Source organism: Pelmatolapia mariae, linkage group LG22 (assembly GCF_036321145.2).
Source record: "Pelmatolapia mariae isolate MD_Pm_ZW linkage group LG22, Pm_UMD_F_2, whole genome shotgun sequence".
Lineage (NCBI taxonomy): Eukaryota > Metazoa > Chordata > Actinopteri > Cichliformes > Cichlidae > Pelmatolapia > Pelmatolapia mariae.
Window position 1 is genome coordinate 6,300,439 of NC_086245.2, and position 14,772 is coordinate 6,315,210.

General features: G+C 39.9%; 1 protein-coding gene and 1 pseudogene across 1 annotated transcript; one reads left to right on the forward strand and one right to left on the reverse strand.

Moving 5' to 3' along the window:
- Positions 1 to 8,899: 8,899 nt before the first annotated feature.
- On the reverse strand, positions 8,900 to 12,313 carry LOC135933001 (class I histocompatibility antigen, Gogo-C*0203 alpha chain-like). The gene is made up of 5 exons (XM_065470884.1): positions 12,277 to 12,313; positions 11,411 to 11,689; positions 10,626 to 10,940; positions 10,209 to 10,304; positions 8,900 to 9,129 (listed from the first exon to the last, which is right to left on the reverse strand). Exons 1-5 carry the CDS (start codon positions 12,311 to 12,313, stop codon positions 8,900 to 8,902), a joined length of 957 nt encoding a protein of 318 aa, XP_065326956.1.
- Positions 12,314 to 12,360: 47 nt separating this feature from the next.
- LOC135933082 (general transcription factor II-I repeat domain-containing protein 2-like) lies at positions 12,361 to 14,175 on the forward strand (annotated as a pseudogene).
- The last annotated feature ends 597 nt before the right edge of the window (positions 14,176 to 14,772 follow it).

A 14,772-nucleotide genomic window follows, 5' to 3' on the forward strand; every position in this document is an offset into this window, starting at 1 on the left:
TAAAATTTGCAAGTAATTGCAAAACAAGTTCCATCAACTTACATCTTTATCTTTAACGCCGTGCAAACTTTTGGTGCTTTAGAAGCTGGTACTCCAGTCCTGTGTTGTCATTCAAAATAGCAAAGACATCTTGATGCTCCACCACGTTCAGTGTCTGCTGCACTCACCTGCTGCACCAACAGGTATGTACAGCAAGCACTGATAACTTTTTACTCGGTTAGATTCCCTTGTGATTACCTTTACTAAATATCTACAACTAATCTGATTATATCCTGTTTTTTTTTTTCAATGTTGAAAATGAAAATCTACAAGCAGCCTTCTCAATTCTTTGTTTTGTGCTGTGTTTTACAGGTCCACAGAGGAGGACAGTTCAAAGGCGGACGAGGAACGGGTCCAAGGACGATCCATAGGCGGTGGAGCTGGCCATCCTGGAGTCCCTGAAGAGGCCAAGCCAGTCTCCAACGGAGCATTTCCTCCTCAGCCTTGTTCCTGCTCTGGAGAGCATGCCGCCTCGGACGAGAGTATTAGTGAAATTTCACATTTATAAATTAGTTTTTGAAAACACCACAGCTGTGTTAAACTTGGAAACATTGGACCCGAGCAATCAGTAGTTTTCTGATGAGGCAGCAGGTTCTCCAGGGCAGAAACAATGTTCTTATTTTTCTCCTCCTTCTCCCTGAGGCTCTTCCACTTTAAGCTGAGTCCTTTTTATTCCTGTTTCTCTGTAAATACTTATATTTTATATATTTTTTGTTTAATGTTTTTTTGATTGAGAATTTTAATATTATTTCAAATAAATTTTTATGACTAATGACTAATGTTTCAGTTCTACTACACAGCAATATTGGCACACAACTTGACACAAGTAGAATGTATTTCATATTATACTAATGACAAAATATACTAATAGAATAGAATAGAATAGAATTGAATTCAACTTTATTGTCATTGCACATGCACAGGTACAAGGCAACGAAATGCAGTTTGCATCCATCCAGAAGTGCTTTAACCGTGATATAGATATATTACAATATATATTAGCAATAATATAGATATGTAAGTATGTTACGGAAATGGGTCTATTATGGTATGTTATAATGTACACGGTATGAAGTATGTTATGAATATTCTATAACTATAAGTATGTACAGGCTGTAGTGAGTACAAGCTATGTACAGGCTATGAACAGGATATAAATATGAAATAAAAACTATACAGAAATCTGAGATATACAGTTATACAGAAATGTGAACTATGCAAGTAAAGTGGGATGCAAAAGTTTGGGCAAGCTTGTCATTATTTTCCTGTATAAATCGTTGATTATTACAACAACAAATGTCAGTTAAATATATCATATAGGAGACACACACAGTGATATTTGAGAAGTGAAAAGAAGTTTAGTGGATTTAGCGCCCAGTTAGCTCCTAGCATTTCTCAACAGCTCTTTATAATGAACATAAAACTTTTATGCAAGTGTGATTTTGACTGCAGGACTTTTACCTGTAAACATGTGCTCTTTCTTTGTTATAATCTAGGATACTAGTTTGATTTTGTCCCGTAGTCCAAATGTGCACTTTTAGGTAACTCATCATTTATCATTCCCTATCAGCCTTAATTATGCAGTACAGATTGGATCACAGTAACATGTTTCTGTTTCTGCTCAAACAATGTGTAAGCAATGAATCAATGAATCAATTATATACAATCACACTTACATAAAAGTTTTATGTTCATTATAAATGAAGTTTTAATTAGACATGATAATGATAAACAGTTCAATAGTTTAATGCCTGGCAAACCACAGAGGTCATCCACCTCTGTGTAACCTGATGGTTTGTGACATGAAAGCCTGCACACTGAAAACATGAGAAGAGGTCAAGATCAGATACTGCTGACTGTTAAACTAGAACATACTCAGAGGTTTCAGATGCAGGTGTAATGTGCATTTAACAGTAAGTTGTATTTCATAAGCTTATAATATGTCTTAGATTGCTGAAAAGTCAATAAAGCTGTCAAATACATAAATCAAAGCAAAAAAGAAAAAATTTATTTCTAAAATATTGGGGTAGATGGACAAAAGGAAAACATATAGTGATGAAAAACATGTATACTTAAGAACTTGGGCAGAGGTCAGACACTAAATGCTGCAGTGCCAGTAGGAAACAATCAAAGCCTAAATGAAGGTGGCCAGTATTAACAGTTTATATCAGAAAAGCTGCAAAGATTCAGTGAATAAGAACATTATTTGTTTTGATCAAGCGAAAAGTCATGTCCTTAAAAAAATATAAAAAAATCTAGCAAATAATTGACACATGACCAGAGAGATTCATCCGGACCTTCAGTTGATCCATTTACTGTTTACTGAAGCCTCAGAAGAAATAGTGTCAGTGGAAGGGAAGCTGTCAAGAAGCCATTCTTAAACAAGGGAAACAGGGAGAAAATTGAAATTACACAAGAACTGGACTGAAAATCAGTGGCAATAGATATTATTGGGGGCAAATAATAATATATTCACAGAGAACAGAAAAATAAGTTTTGAATGTCCTTTAAGGAGTCTGGAACTCTTCCTGAAGACATCTTAAAATAAATTTCAAGAAAAGCTGCCCAAGAGTCTTTAGTGAAGAATAAGGGTGATTATCTGTGAAGGTTCCCAATCATCCAGGTCATCGAAGTCTAAGGAGTTTGGAAAGAAAAGCGTCTGGATTTCTTTGAGTTGCTTGAAGACGTTTCACCTCTCATCCGAGAAGCTTCTTCAGTTCTAGGGTCAAATGGTAGAGAGTCCCAGATTTTATCTCACTGGAAGTTTCCCCCCAAAGACGGACAAAGGACCCCCTGATCACATGAGCCAAGGTGTGAAAATGGGTGTGGGTCCCAATCAGCCAGGGTTTCGGGTGAGCTCATTGTGAAACCTGGCCCCACCCTATCGTGTGATTTCCTGAGGTCAGATGGCCCAGAATGTGAGTGGGCGTTAATGCGTCTGGGAAGGGATCTCAAAACTGGATTACAGATGGCAGTGTAAACTCCCACTAGGTTTAAATCTGGGACTCTCCACCACTGACCCTTAGAACTGAAGGTTCTCGGATGAGAGGTGAAACATCTTCAAGCAACTCAAAGAAGTCCAGATGCTTTTCTTTCCAAGCTACTTAGACAATAAGGGTGATTATACCAAATATTCACTCTCAAGCTTGTTAAAAATTGTACAAACTCTGTTTTTGCCTAATATACTGAATTTGTACTTTTGTATGTTTATATGTTTTTCCATATATCATTTGACCTATTCCTAATAAAGTACAAAGAAAAACTAGGGTAGCGGAATACTTTTTCTTTATATTTTGAGATAAAATGTGACATTCATCATTCCTGATGTGATTTCTCTCAAATTGCTCTTATTTGTTAAGTAAAAAGACACAAAAAGGTGTTTATAATAAACAAAAAAGGGACGGTTTTGTATGAATAGGCTGAATCGGCCTTCCTTATCCTTTTCAACAATAAAAACATAAATATACATATGAAATCATCTTAGAACAGATTGTTTAAACCAGGGGTGCCCAATCCCAGTCCTCGAGAGCTACTGTCCTGCAGTTTTTAGATGCATCCCTACTCCAACACAGCTGAATCAAATAGTTGGATTACCTCTTCGGCATGCCATCAAGTCTGGCAAAGGCCTGATAACGAGGCATTCATGTGATTCAGCTGTGTTGGAGTAGGGATGCATCTAAAAACTGCAGGACAGTAGCTCTCGAGGACTGGGATTGGGCACCCCTGGTTTAAACACTGATGTCATGAAGTGTAGCAACAAGAGTCAAAAGGGAAAAAAAATAGAAAAAACACAGGACTTAGCTACATGGTCTTATTTTTCACAGCCCATGCACGGTAGTGTCATCTACCATTCATCTTTATAGGGTAGTGAGTGACAGGTGTGGATTTGCTGACCATTTGGGCTAAATTAGTTCAGCCAAGGGGCGGGAATTTTGTCTTTTGTGAGAGTGTCAAAGCGGCGAGCATTAGCATGAACAAAGTTGACAGCTGAACAGCCCAGAAATCACACATGCCACTCTGATCTGCTATCCTGCCAAAAGATGTTCAAATAACAAAACAGGACAAACGACAGAATCGTAACTTTTGTGTTATGTGGTTTTAACGAAAGGTCTGGCTAATGGCAAGTCTAAGTAGGAATTCACTTTACTGTTTCCCATGCCTGCTTTTTGGAGGAGACACAGCTTGGACTCAAGGAATTGTGCATTTGAAGCATTTATCTGACAAAATTAGGAAACATGAATGCAGCACAAGTCACATTGGAAATAGTGTAAAGCTATCAAGTATAAAGGACACTGCATTGCAATACAGAGAAACAACAAGCTGGTAAAAAACAAAAAACAAAACAGGCATTCACTATCACGGATGGTGGATTATTCAATTTTGCGGAGCACACGAGCGAGCTTTGCTCCAACTTCCCTTCAGCGAGGTGTGTTTTGGACCTTGTTGACCAGTTCTCTTTTTTGGACACAGGTTGCCAAGTACGCACGATCTGATATCGTCGTGTTGGTGTTGTTCCCAGATCATCATATTAAATGTTGTTCCAGGATCAACGTGGCAGTGACCAATCAGAACATTGTGACGTCATACTTTTGCGACTTCGGGGAAAATCGCTATAAAACAAAAAACTGTACTTAAGCCGCGAGAAACCGCCTCTGTCTACTGATCAACAGACCCTGACCCTAACCCTAACCCTAATCCTAACCCTTTAATAAACAGTAAGCAGAATTGATATTGTCCTTGCAACATTTGAATTTCATAAATGCAGGAATGGCTTAGCACGCAAAACAATAACGTCACAACAATGTGATGTTTCACTTGCAATGTTTAACCTGGAACAACATTTTCATGATGATCTGGGAACAACACCAACACAATATCAGATCATCCTGCCAAGTACACATCTACAAATAGTCAAAAGGAGTTTCCTGATTGTATGTGGGCAGTTTATGAAGAAAGAATTGCAGAGGAAAGTTTTGAAACACCATTTGTCACTGTTCAAGCTGATGAGACAACAGATGTGGCATGTGTAAGCCAGTGTGTGATTGTGCTCAGGTACATCACTGAAGAAATCTTCACTGTGGAGAGATTTCTCTGTTTCGCCCGATTAGTGGACAGAACTGTTGGGGGATTCGGAAAAACTCCTGAAGGAGAAGCTGGAAAACAAACTTACTGCAGACATGATGGGGCAGCTGTAATGAGCCGTGTATCAGCAGGCTTGCAGGCCAGATTAAAGGAAACATTCCCTTAATGTTATTACCATCAGTTAGCCTGCTGATAATGCAGCAGGCTTGCTCATCCCTCAAACCTGTCAGAATATTCTTTTGCAAACATGTCAGCATTTACAGTGTTTTGTTTTTTTTTAACTCCCCCAGAGAACTGCAGTCCTGGATGGAATGTGTGGCAAAATGATTCCTGCTTCAGGACAAACAAGATAGAACTTTAAAAGTTGCACTGTACACACTGTGTTTAAACATTAAAACACCTTGATACAATGTTTTGAAAAAATCCGGATTGATATGTTGTCTGCTGACAGAGAACAAACTTCGGGACACTTTTTTTTGAAACGCTAGCCATCACAATTCTCATGACATCGGCAGCCAGATTGGTGTTTTAGTACACTGAAGAGGATTCAATCCTTTCTTTGAAGTACTATGGAGGGGGACAGGCTGAATGCACTGGCTGTACTGTGTATTGACCGGGATTTGATCCAAAAATCACTAGACTTCAATGAGAGGGTGATTAGCATGTTTGCGTCCCAAAAAACTCGACAATGCAATTAGGTAATATGCTTCTTTCCTTTTGCCTGTTACTCTTCTTTAAAGATCAATATTGTTTGATGTGGATGTTAGCTCTTTTTATTGGGGACATGCTGTTTGAGCTAGTATGTTGTAAAATAGTTGTTGCAACTGTAGTCTATTGGCAGATTTTACAGTTGGAACACATTTTTAAGTACATCCCTGGCTGCATCAACAAAACCTGAATACATTTCTGGCATTCTGATCATTCAGCCATAATTCCACTATTCTTGTATATTTTGTTTTTGTAAAAACAAAAATGCATCTGCTAATGTGGACAGTACGAGTACAAGAAAATAATTATTATAATGTGACGTGTTAAATTTGTTTAGATCAGATGAATAGGAAAGGATTTGTCTGTGTGTTTTAGTTTGGCTTAGCTGTAGGCCTGAGAGTGTGTGTAATTGTTTAGAGAGAAAGGAATTTATGGACACTGGGGGTTTGCTGTGATAAAAGGAGTCAGGAAGCTACAGTTGGGGATTGCTGATGCTGATGCTTGTACCTTTAATAAAAATGCATAATTGTTATAACTTAGAAGTAGGTTTGCAGGAGACTCTCCACCTGCTTATCTGTAAATGTAAGACAACAAGAGGCCAATGGCCCAGTGAATGCAGAGTGGGGGTCTCAGTGTTTGTAATATGTTAACTCTGTTTTGTATGTTGTCTAAAGGAATCTGGTGTAGCTTGGGTGAGGAGATTACGTTTATCACCCCCAGGAAGTCACGTATACGGAGACACACACACACAGTGCTTTAACTGTTACGCACCCACACCCACACGCACACAGTCAATCACGTGCACTCACATAGTCACACGGGTACACGTACGCGTACACACAGGCGCTTACGTGCTCGTGCACTCACACAGACACACAGAGTTTGCAGCACACCATGAGGGTTTTATGATGGGGTCACTTCTATAAAGCTGACTGTAACTAACAAAGAGGTGGAAGATCTGCAGAGGGACACCGGCCTTGCACATCTCTCCTTCTAGAAGATGCATTCTTAAATGAAGATGAATAAAGGTTTTGTGAAATGACTATTGAGTTCCGGTGCCGTCTCTGGATGCCTGAGGAATAAAAGAACCGGGGTGAAACTGATTTCGCAACAACAGAAACAACTAGTCAAAAGGTATGTGAGAGTGTGTGTGACTGGCATTCTGGGTATTCCTCTATATAATTTTTTTAGTTTTCCTATGACAAGGTGGTATTAAGAATGCGATGCTGCTGCTACTAGTGTGAACTATATAATGCATTTGTTAGCCCACCCACTACTAGCACAGCGTAGAAGAACCAGCTCAACGGGACAAGACTCAGCAGTCCATCTGCATCTAAAAGTCAATGGTCACTCTTTCCAGGACACCAATGTTCACATTTTGGACAGAGGGAACAGATGGTTTGAAAGAGGAGTGAAAGAAGCCATCTATGTCCACTGTGAATGACTATCTTTTAACAGAGGTGGTGGTTTATGACACCAACTGTCTGCCATCTATAAACTAATTTTGAGATCCTTTCCCAGATGCCTTAATGCCCACTCACATCCTGGGCCTTTTGACCTCAGGAAAAATCACATGATAGGGTGGGACTCCACACCAATTGCTCTTAGAACTGAAGACGCTTCTCAGATGAGAGGTGAATGTCTTCAAGGAAACTTAAAGAAGTCCAGACTCTTCTCTTTCCAAGTTCCTTAGACAACAATAGACAGCTTCCCTGTCATCAACTCATCAACTATCAGTCAGGTTTCAGTGCAAAAGTTGTTGGTTTTTTTGTGGGGGATTGCACTGAGACTGGATTCATCCAGTGTGAAGTCAGGGGTAGAAGCGGAACACAACTGTGGTTTTGAATATTGTTTGAATTTTTAATATTCTACTTCAAGCATACACTAAAAGAAGCCAAAGGTAAACAAAAGTAATAATGGTATAAAAGGATCTGTACCTTTTGTCACGGTTTGGGGACCCTGGGCTCCTTGCAGGTTATCCGTCTCCCTGCCTATGTTTATGTTCAATCCTGGATGTTCTGGGTTGTTGAAGGGAATGCAACCCTGGAAGTATTCCCACACTGGAGGCTCCCACACCTGCTGCTCGTCAGCCATCACTAGTTGCAGCTGATGGCCTCGTTAGGAGCGCTCTACTTAAGAGTGCGGCTGTGCTCCAGTCGACGTAGGAAAGGGGTGGGCAATTCCAGGCCCCAAGGGCCGGTGTCCCTGCAGGTTTTACATGTGTCCTTGTCCAGCTGATTTAAATGGCTAAATTAGCTTCTCAACATGTCCTGATGTTCTCCAGAGGCCTGGTAATGAACTAATCATGTGATTCAGGTGTGTTGACCCAAGGTGAGATCTAAAACCTGCAGGGACACCGGCCCTCTGGGCCTGGAATTGCCCACCCCTGGCGTAGGATTATACAGTGGCTACTTAAGCTGGGAGCGGAGTCACGGTGTGGAAGAGGAGTTTGGAGTTGCTTTTGTCCCATTTTGGACATTCTGCACTGTGTGGGGAGGAATCACCACGGGGACCACAGTGCCTGTGAATTTACATAGTAGTAGTTTCACTGTTCACTATAAATAAGACTTGTTGTTCATCTGCATTAGATTCCTGCCTTTGAGTCCAACTTTCCAACAACTCCACAGTCTGCCATCGCAGTCACCTTTGACCTTTTGACATGTTATAAACAGCTGGAAATCACAAAATGCTATTTTTTTTCACTAAAAAGCATATCAAAGAAAATGTATATTATTTTCTTGGGGGGGGGGGGAAGCCTGTAGTTATGAAATCCCAATAGGCACAAGTTCTTGACATTTACTGTAGGCTCTTCAACTTACAATATAAAGCACTTTGAGGCAACTGTTGTTGTGATTTGAAGAATAGAATAAAACTTTATTAATCCCTTGGGAAGTTCCCCTCAGGGAATAGAAATAAGGACAAATACCAAAAGCGTACAAAAAATTAGGAAACAAAGTATCAGCAGCAATAAGAATTTAAGAGGTAATAATTCAAGGAAGTCCATGAATAAAAGCGTAAACAATGGCAAAGTATCAGTTTGTTTAGTTTAGCTTATTGCACTTGGTCGACATCATACACACCTCCCCTGCTCCTGCTGCTCCTCACCCTCTCCCCATGTTGGTTCTACCCCTGGGGAGGAGCAGCCTGACTGTCCATTGATGACAGTGTGCACAGGGTGGCTGACATCGTCCATGATGCAGTTTGTCCAGACTTCTTCTCGGCCACTGTCACCAGATTCAAGCTCCGTGCCAACAACAGAGCCAGCCCAGCTGATAAGCTTCTCCAGCCTGCAGGAGTCCTCTTTGGATGTACCATTTGTAGTATTGTTCTGTTTAATGGTTGACAAATCCTGAAATATATCATTATATCATCAGACTCTAACAGAATATATATGTAAATCTCTGTCTTAATGTATATCTACATTCGTGTTATCAATATCTATATGTGAAGGAAAACCCAACACCATAAACTGAGTATAGTGGATCTGTTTAAGTGGAACACAAAACCTTTAATTGCATTAAGACTGCTGTGATGCCTTCATTGTGTTAAATATTTTTTTAAACTCTGCTCTGCTTCTCCTATGGTGGGTGTCGTTGTTAGATTTACACCTTATATCAATTACAACTGGAAACTAAATGCAATACTTTAATGTCTCTATTATGTTAGATTTGTTGAGCAAACTTATTTCCTGTCAATTTCAATCAATAAGCATCTACAACTAGATTCTCAACACTTGACCAATGAGGTCACAGTTTATGTGGGCAAATGAGCTGACACTGCTCCTTGTTTCAGTGCAAAATTTGTCCATAAATCTAAAAAGACAAAAATAAAATATATTAACATTCCTAGTTCAATCAAGCAAATACCTCTTGTGCTTTTGAAGCACAGAAAAAATAATAAAACAGCAAATGTAGTAAAAACTCACTGTGTTCAGGGTTGTTTGTCACTTAGACTTTAGGAATCATGTTCTCTAGAAAGTCAAAATTTGCTGTAGAAAGTCAAGTCAGAAACACATTGTTAGTCCACATCCTGCTCTGATCTGAAATTTCCGCAAGAATTAACCTTGAAAAAGTTATTTAACATAAAATACAGAAAATGTTTTATTCTGCACAGGGCATAAGGGATCAGAGAAAACAAAATAGAAACACATTTTACTTACGAGATGGGGGATGTTTTTCTGAATTACAAAGAAAAATTATTTCAGTTGTTAGATTTATCAAATGTTATACATCATATCTTTTCTCTCAACCAATTGCATGACCATGCTCACATTGTCACGCAGCTCCTATTCTTATGGAATTGCGACTCTAGGCTTTGTGGACCTTATTCTGTTTTGGATAAAGTATCGAGTAAAAAAGATTTCTGTTTTTGTCTCTCACCTGTTCTCTTTTTGTAGACAGTAAAACCAATTACAGCTATCACTGCGAGAACAAGCATTGCAACGATGATCGGGATGATCATGGCGAGTGAATTTCCTGAAGATGACACGACAACAAATGAATCATAACCTGAACAAATGAAACACGTAAAAAGGACAACCATCAGTTTGCCAATCAGATAATACAAAAAAAAGATGCTCGCAAATTTAAATAAACTGCGAAAAGACAGCAAAGTGGACAATAATTTAAATCAAAGCACCCAAAACTTTAAATAGTAATATTTATTAAGAAATTAACAAATCAGTATCAGAATGAAAATTTTCCAAGCCCTCTATAAAACTTAAACTTTTCATCAAACTCAAATAAAAGCACATGAACCACATGATTTTTACACTAAACTGCATTTATGTTTCCTACCTTCACTTGTACCCATGTTGGTCTTGATCGCTGCTTTGTCCAGTTTGGTGGTGATGTACTCGTTCCCACCAGCAAGCTGAAACACACAGTCGTACCTCTGCCAGTCTTCAGATCTGACTGATGAAAAATCCAGATAAGCACTCATCTGAAAGTTCCCATCATTGTTAGTGAGGATCTCTCCTTTCTCCACCCCCTCATGAAGCTCCACTCCATCTTTCCTCCAGAACATCTCTGCTCTGTTAGGATAGAAACCTGTAGCGTGGCAGGTTACTGGAGAGGACAGAGTCTTCTGGAGGAGAGACACCGAAGGAAGAACTGAGGAAAGAGGAGAAAGATAGATGCTATATCACTATTTAGTGCACACTAATTTAATTACTTTGTGATGTAATGTAATTTTAATGCCTTAGTTAGCCTTTTAATAATCCTATTAGCCTTTTATTATTTAATGATAAAGAAATGGAGGTTGGGAGAGACTGGTTCGAAAGGTCAGAGTGTAGGTGGTGGATAAATTGGGGCAAAAGGAAAATATGATTAAAAACAATTGTAATTTATTTATTTAATAATTAATAGGAGTGACAGAGAAACCAGGAGAAAAGTAGAAGGAGGCAAATGTCAATGTGTGAGTGGAAAGTCGAGAAAGAGCAAATTTAACTCAACTGAGGCACAGTGATGTTTTTTGGAGGGGGGGTGGGAGCTTGTGATGCTTTTATGTGATGTTTAATGGTCAGAAATAGGAAAATATGAAGATTGTTCTGTCCACAAAACAGCAGGTTATATGATTTCACCTGTTCTCATCAGAGAGCTCCTCCCATAGTGCACAAATTTCTTCAGCCACTCAGGACAAATCTGGGCGAAGTAATTCTTTTCCTGCGCAGTCAAAGCCCTGTCATTCTCCCACTTGTATTTGGTGATGACAGCCTGAGGTGTTGGAGCGATCCACGTCTCTGTTTCCAGGTCACGTGCTACAAAGTCTTCTCCATCATAGCCAAACTGGTCATAAACTTTAACTTTTCCAGTTTCATCATCCCACTCACAGCCATACATTCTCTGAAAAATGTGAACACCTGACAGAAAAAAACAACAACTTTGCATTAAACCGAGGAACATTAGCAGCACAGAGCATTAAGAATTGACAACATCTTTACATGAAAACACTGATCCATGGACATTTATTAACAGAGGATGTTAACATCTGTTGTTTTTGGCTCAATGGAAGCCACTTACAGATAATCATCACCTGAGCAGTGTGGGCATCTCAGGGAGATAGACACTGGGAAACATTTCCACATACTCAAAGAAAAACAGCCTCCATAGAGACCAACACTGTATTTATTATTGTGCTATCTACTGTAAAATATAAAGCACCTTGAGGTGACTTTTGTTGTGATTTGGCGCTATATAAATAAAATTGAATTGAATTGAATTGAATTGAATTGAATAAACCAGAGACCAACAGGACCAGTATGGACACTATGAGTTTTCATCTATCCTGTAGTGGTCCTAGTGCACATGTGTCAAAGTCAAGGCCCGCGGCCCCCGGGATGATATTTGATTAGTATTAGAATCGGCCCGCAGGTCACAGCCACCTGCTGGGGTTTTGCACGCACCAATACTCCATTCCCCACAATGCAACAGAAGCCCGCGAACTCACTGTAGCGCTGGAAGCGGGACTCGGCTTCATTATTCATCAGCATTCAGAGCAGATGTCAACTTTCAGCAACTCCCCTCCCCAATAATGGCTAAATGGAAGGTGTACGGTTAGCACAGGGAATTTCAAGCCAGGTGGGAGGCAGAGTACATGTTCACGAAGGCAAACCTGTTTGTCTTCTGTGTGGAGAAAGTGTGGCTGTAATGAAAGAATATAATCTAAGAAGGCACTATGAAACCTCTAAGAAACACAAAGACAGAGACAAGAATATGGACACGGAACAAAGGCTACAGAAGGTGGAAGAATTAAAACGAGGTCTTAAGTCCCGGCAGGCTTTGTTCACAAAAGCAAAATCACAAAGCGAGGCTGCTGTTAAGGCGAGTTTTCTTGTGGCAGAAGAAGTTGCAAAATCATTTAGAGAGGGAGAGTTTATCAAAAGCTGTATGCTTAAAGTTTGTGACGCAGTGTGCCCAGACAAAAGGCAGCTATTTTCAAACGTGAGCCTGAGCAGAAACACCGTTGCTGAACGTGTAAACCAGCTGTCCACCAATCTAAAAGAACAGCTTGTGGAAAAGGGAAAAGATTTCATTGCATATTCCCTTGCTGTGGATGACAGCACTGACACAACTGACATTGCCCAGTTGTCAATTTTCATTCGTGGAGTGGACTCCAGTCTGACCGTAACAGAAGAGTTTTTGGCGTTACGTCCGATGCATGGCACGACTACAGGACAAGATCTGTATGAAGAGGTATCCAGATGTGTAAATGAGATGGGACTGCCTTGGGAAAAACTCGTGGGATTGACAACAGATGGAGCACCCGCGATGTGTGGACACAGGAGTGGATTGGTGGCAAGGATACGTGAGAAGATGCGGGACGAAAATGTCACAGACGAGCTGACAGCTTATCACTGCATAATACACCAGGAGTCGTTATGTGGCAAAGCCTTGAAAATGGAACATGTAATGACCATCATAACGCGCGCAGTTAACTTCATCAGAGCCAAAGGTTTAAATCACCGCCAGTTCAAGGCATTTCTGGGCGAGTTAGATACAGAGTATGGTGACTTGCCCTATCACACAGATGTGCGATGGCTAAGCCAGGGAAAGGTGCTGCAAAGATGTTTCGAGCTTCGTGAGGAGATCTGTCTGTTCATGGAAAGCAAGGGGAAAGACACAACAGAACTTCGAGATGAAACATTTATGTGTGAAATGGCCTTTCTGTGCGACATCACAAGCCATCTGAATGTGATGAACCTGCAACTGCAGGGACGGGGGCGTGTCATCTCTGATATGTACAGTACGGTGAAGGCGTTTAAAACCTTAAAACCAAGCTGAGTCTGTGGGAGACGCAGATGCAGAAAGAAAACTTTAGCCACTTCCCCAGCTGTCAGACCATGAAAGAGAAGCTCTCTACCGCTGTGTTCCCAAGTGCACAGTTTGCCGATAAACTCAACATACTTGCCGCTGAGTTCCGACGCCGATTTGCTGACTTTGAAGCTCAAAAAAGCAGGTTCGAACTACTTGCCAATCCCTTTGGAGTTGATGTGTAAAAAGCACACCACCAAACCTCCAAATGGAGTTGATTGAGCTCCAGTGCAATGACACACTGAGGGAAAAATATGAGAGAGTGGGTGCCGCTGAGTTTGCACGTTTCATCCCCGACGCAATGCCTCAGCTGCGCATCCAAGCTGCTCAGACGCTCTCCATGTTTGGCAGCACATACCTGTGTGAACAATTGTTCTCTTTGATGAAGCTAAACAAAACATCACACCGGAGCCGTCTTACTGATAAACACCTTGACTCAATCCTGAGGACTTCCTCAGCTCAGAGCCTGACCCCGAACATTGATGAACTCGTACAAAAGATGAGACACCACCAAGTATCAGGCTCAGACAAGTGAGCATCGCAGAACATTTATGTATTTTTAGTTTTTGATTCAGTTAATTTTTTTTTACATTTGTTTCTACAAGATGTGATTTTTCTTTGAAGTAAGCATTGTTTTGTCTGTGTGCCATAGATTTTTGTATTTTATCTTATTGTATTTTATTTATTTATATTTATTTTTCAGTTAATAGACTCAGGGAAAATTGCAGATAAGAGCCATGAGAAAGAATACAACTGATTTGATTTATTTATTTATTTTTCAATTTTCTCTTTTTACTATTGGACAGCAGTGATTGGTAGGATCATAGAGCAGCACAATATTGCACTTTCAGTTTATAATGCATGTAATTTCATTTATGCATTCATCTTAATATTAAGGAGCATATTTTGTTTATGAATGACATTTACTTTTTTGCTGTTTGCCTGTTGAAAATGTTTTCTTTCGAAATAACTGAGAGCCATGAGAAAATATTGCTTTATTCATTTAATGTACAGGACATGCAATTTTTCTTTGAAGTAAGTTTGTTTTTGTCTGTGAGCCTGTTGAAAAATGTTTTCACTTAAAATTACTGACAGAGCCATAGAAAATATTGGATTATTCATTTAATCGTTA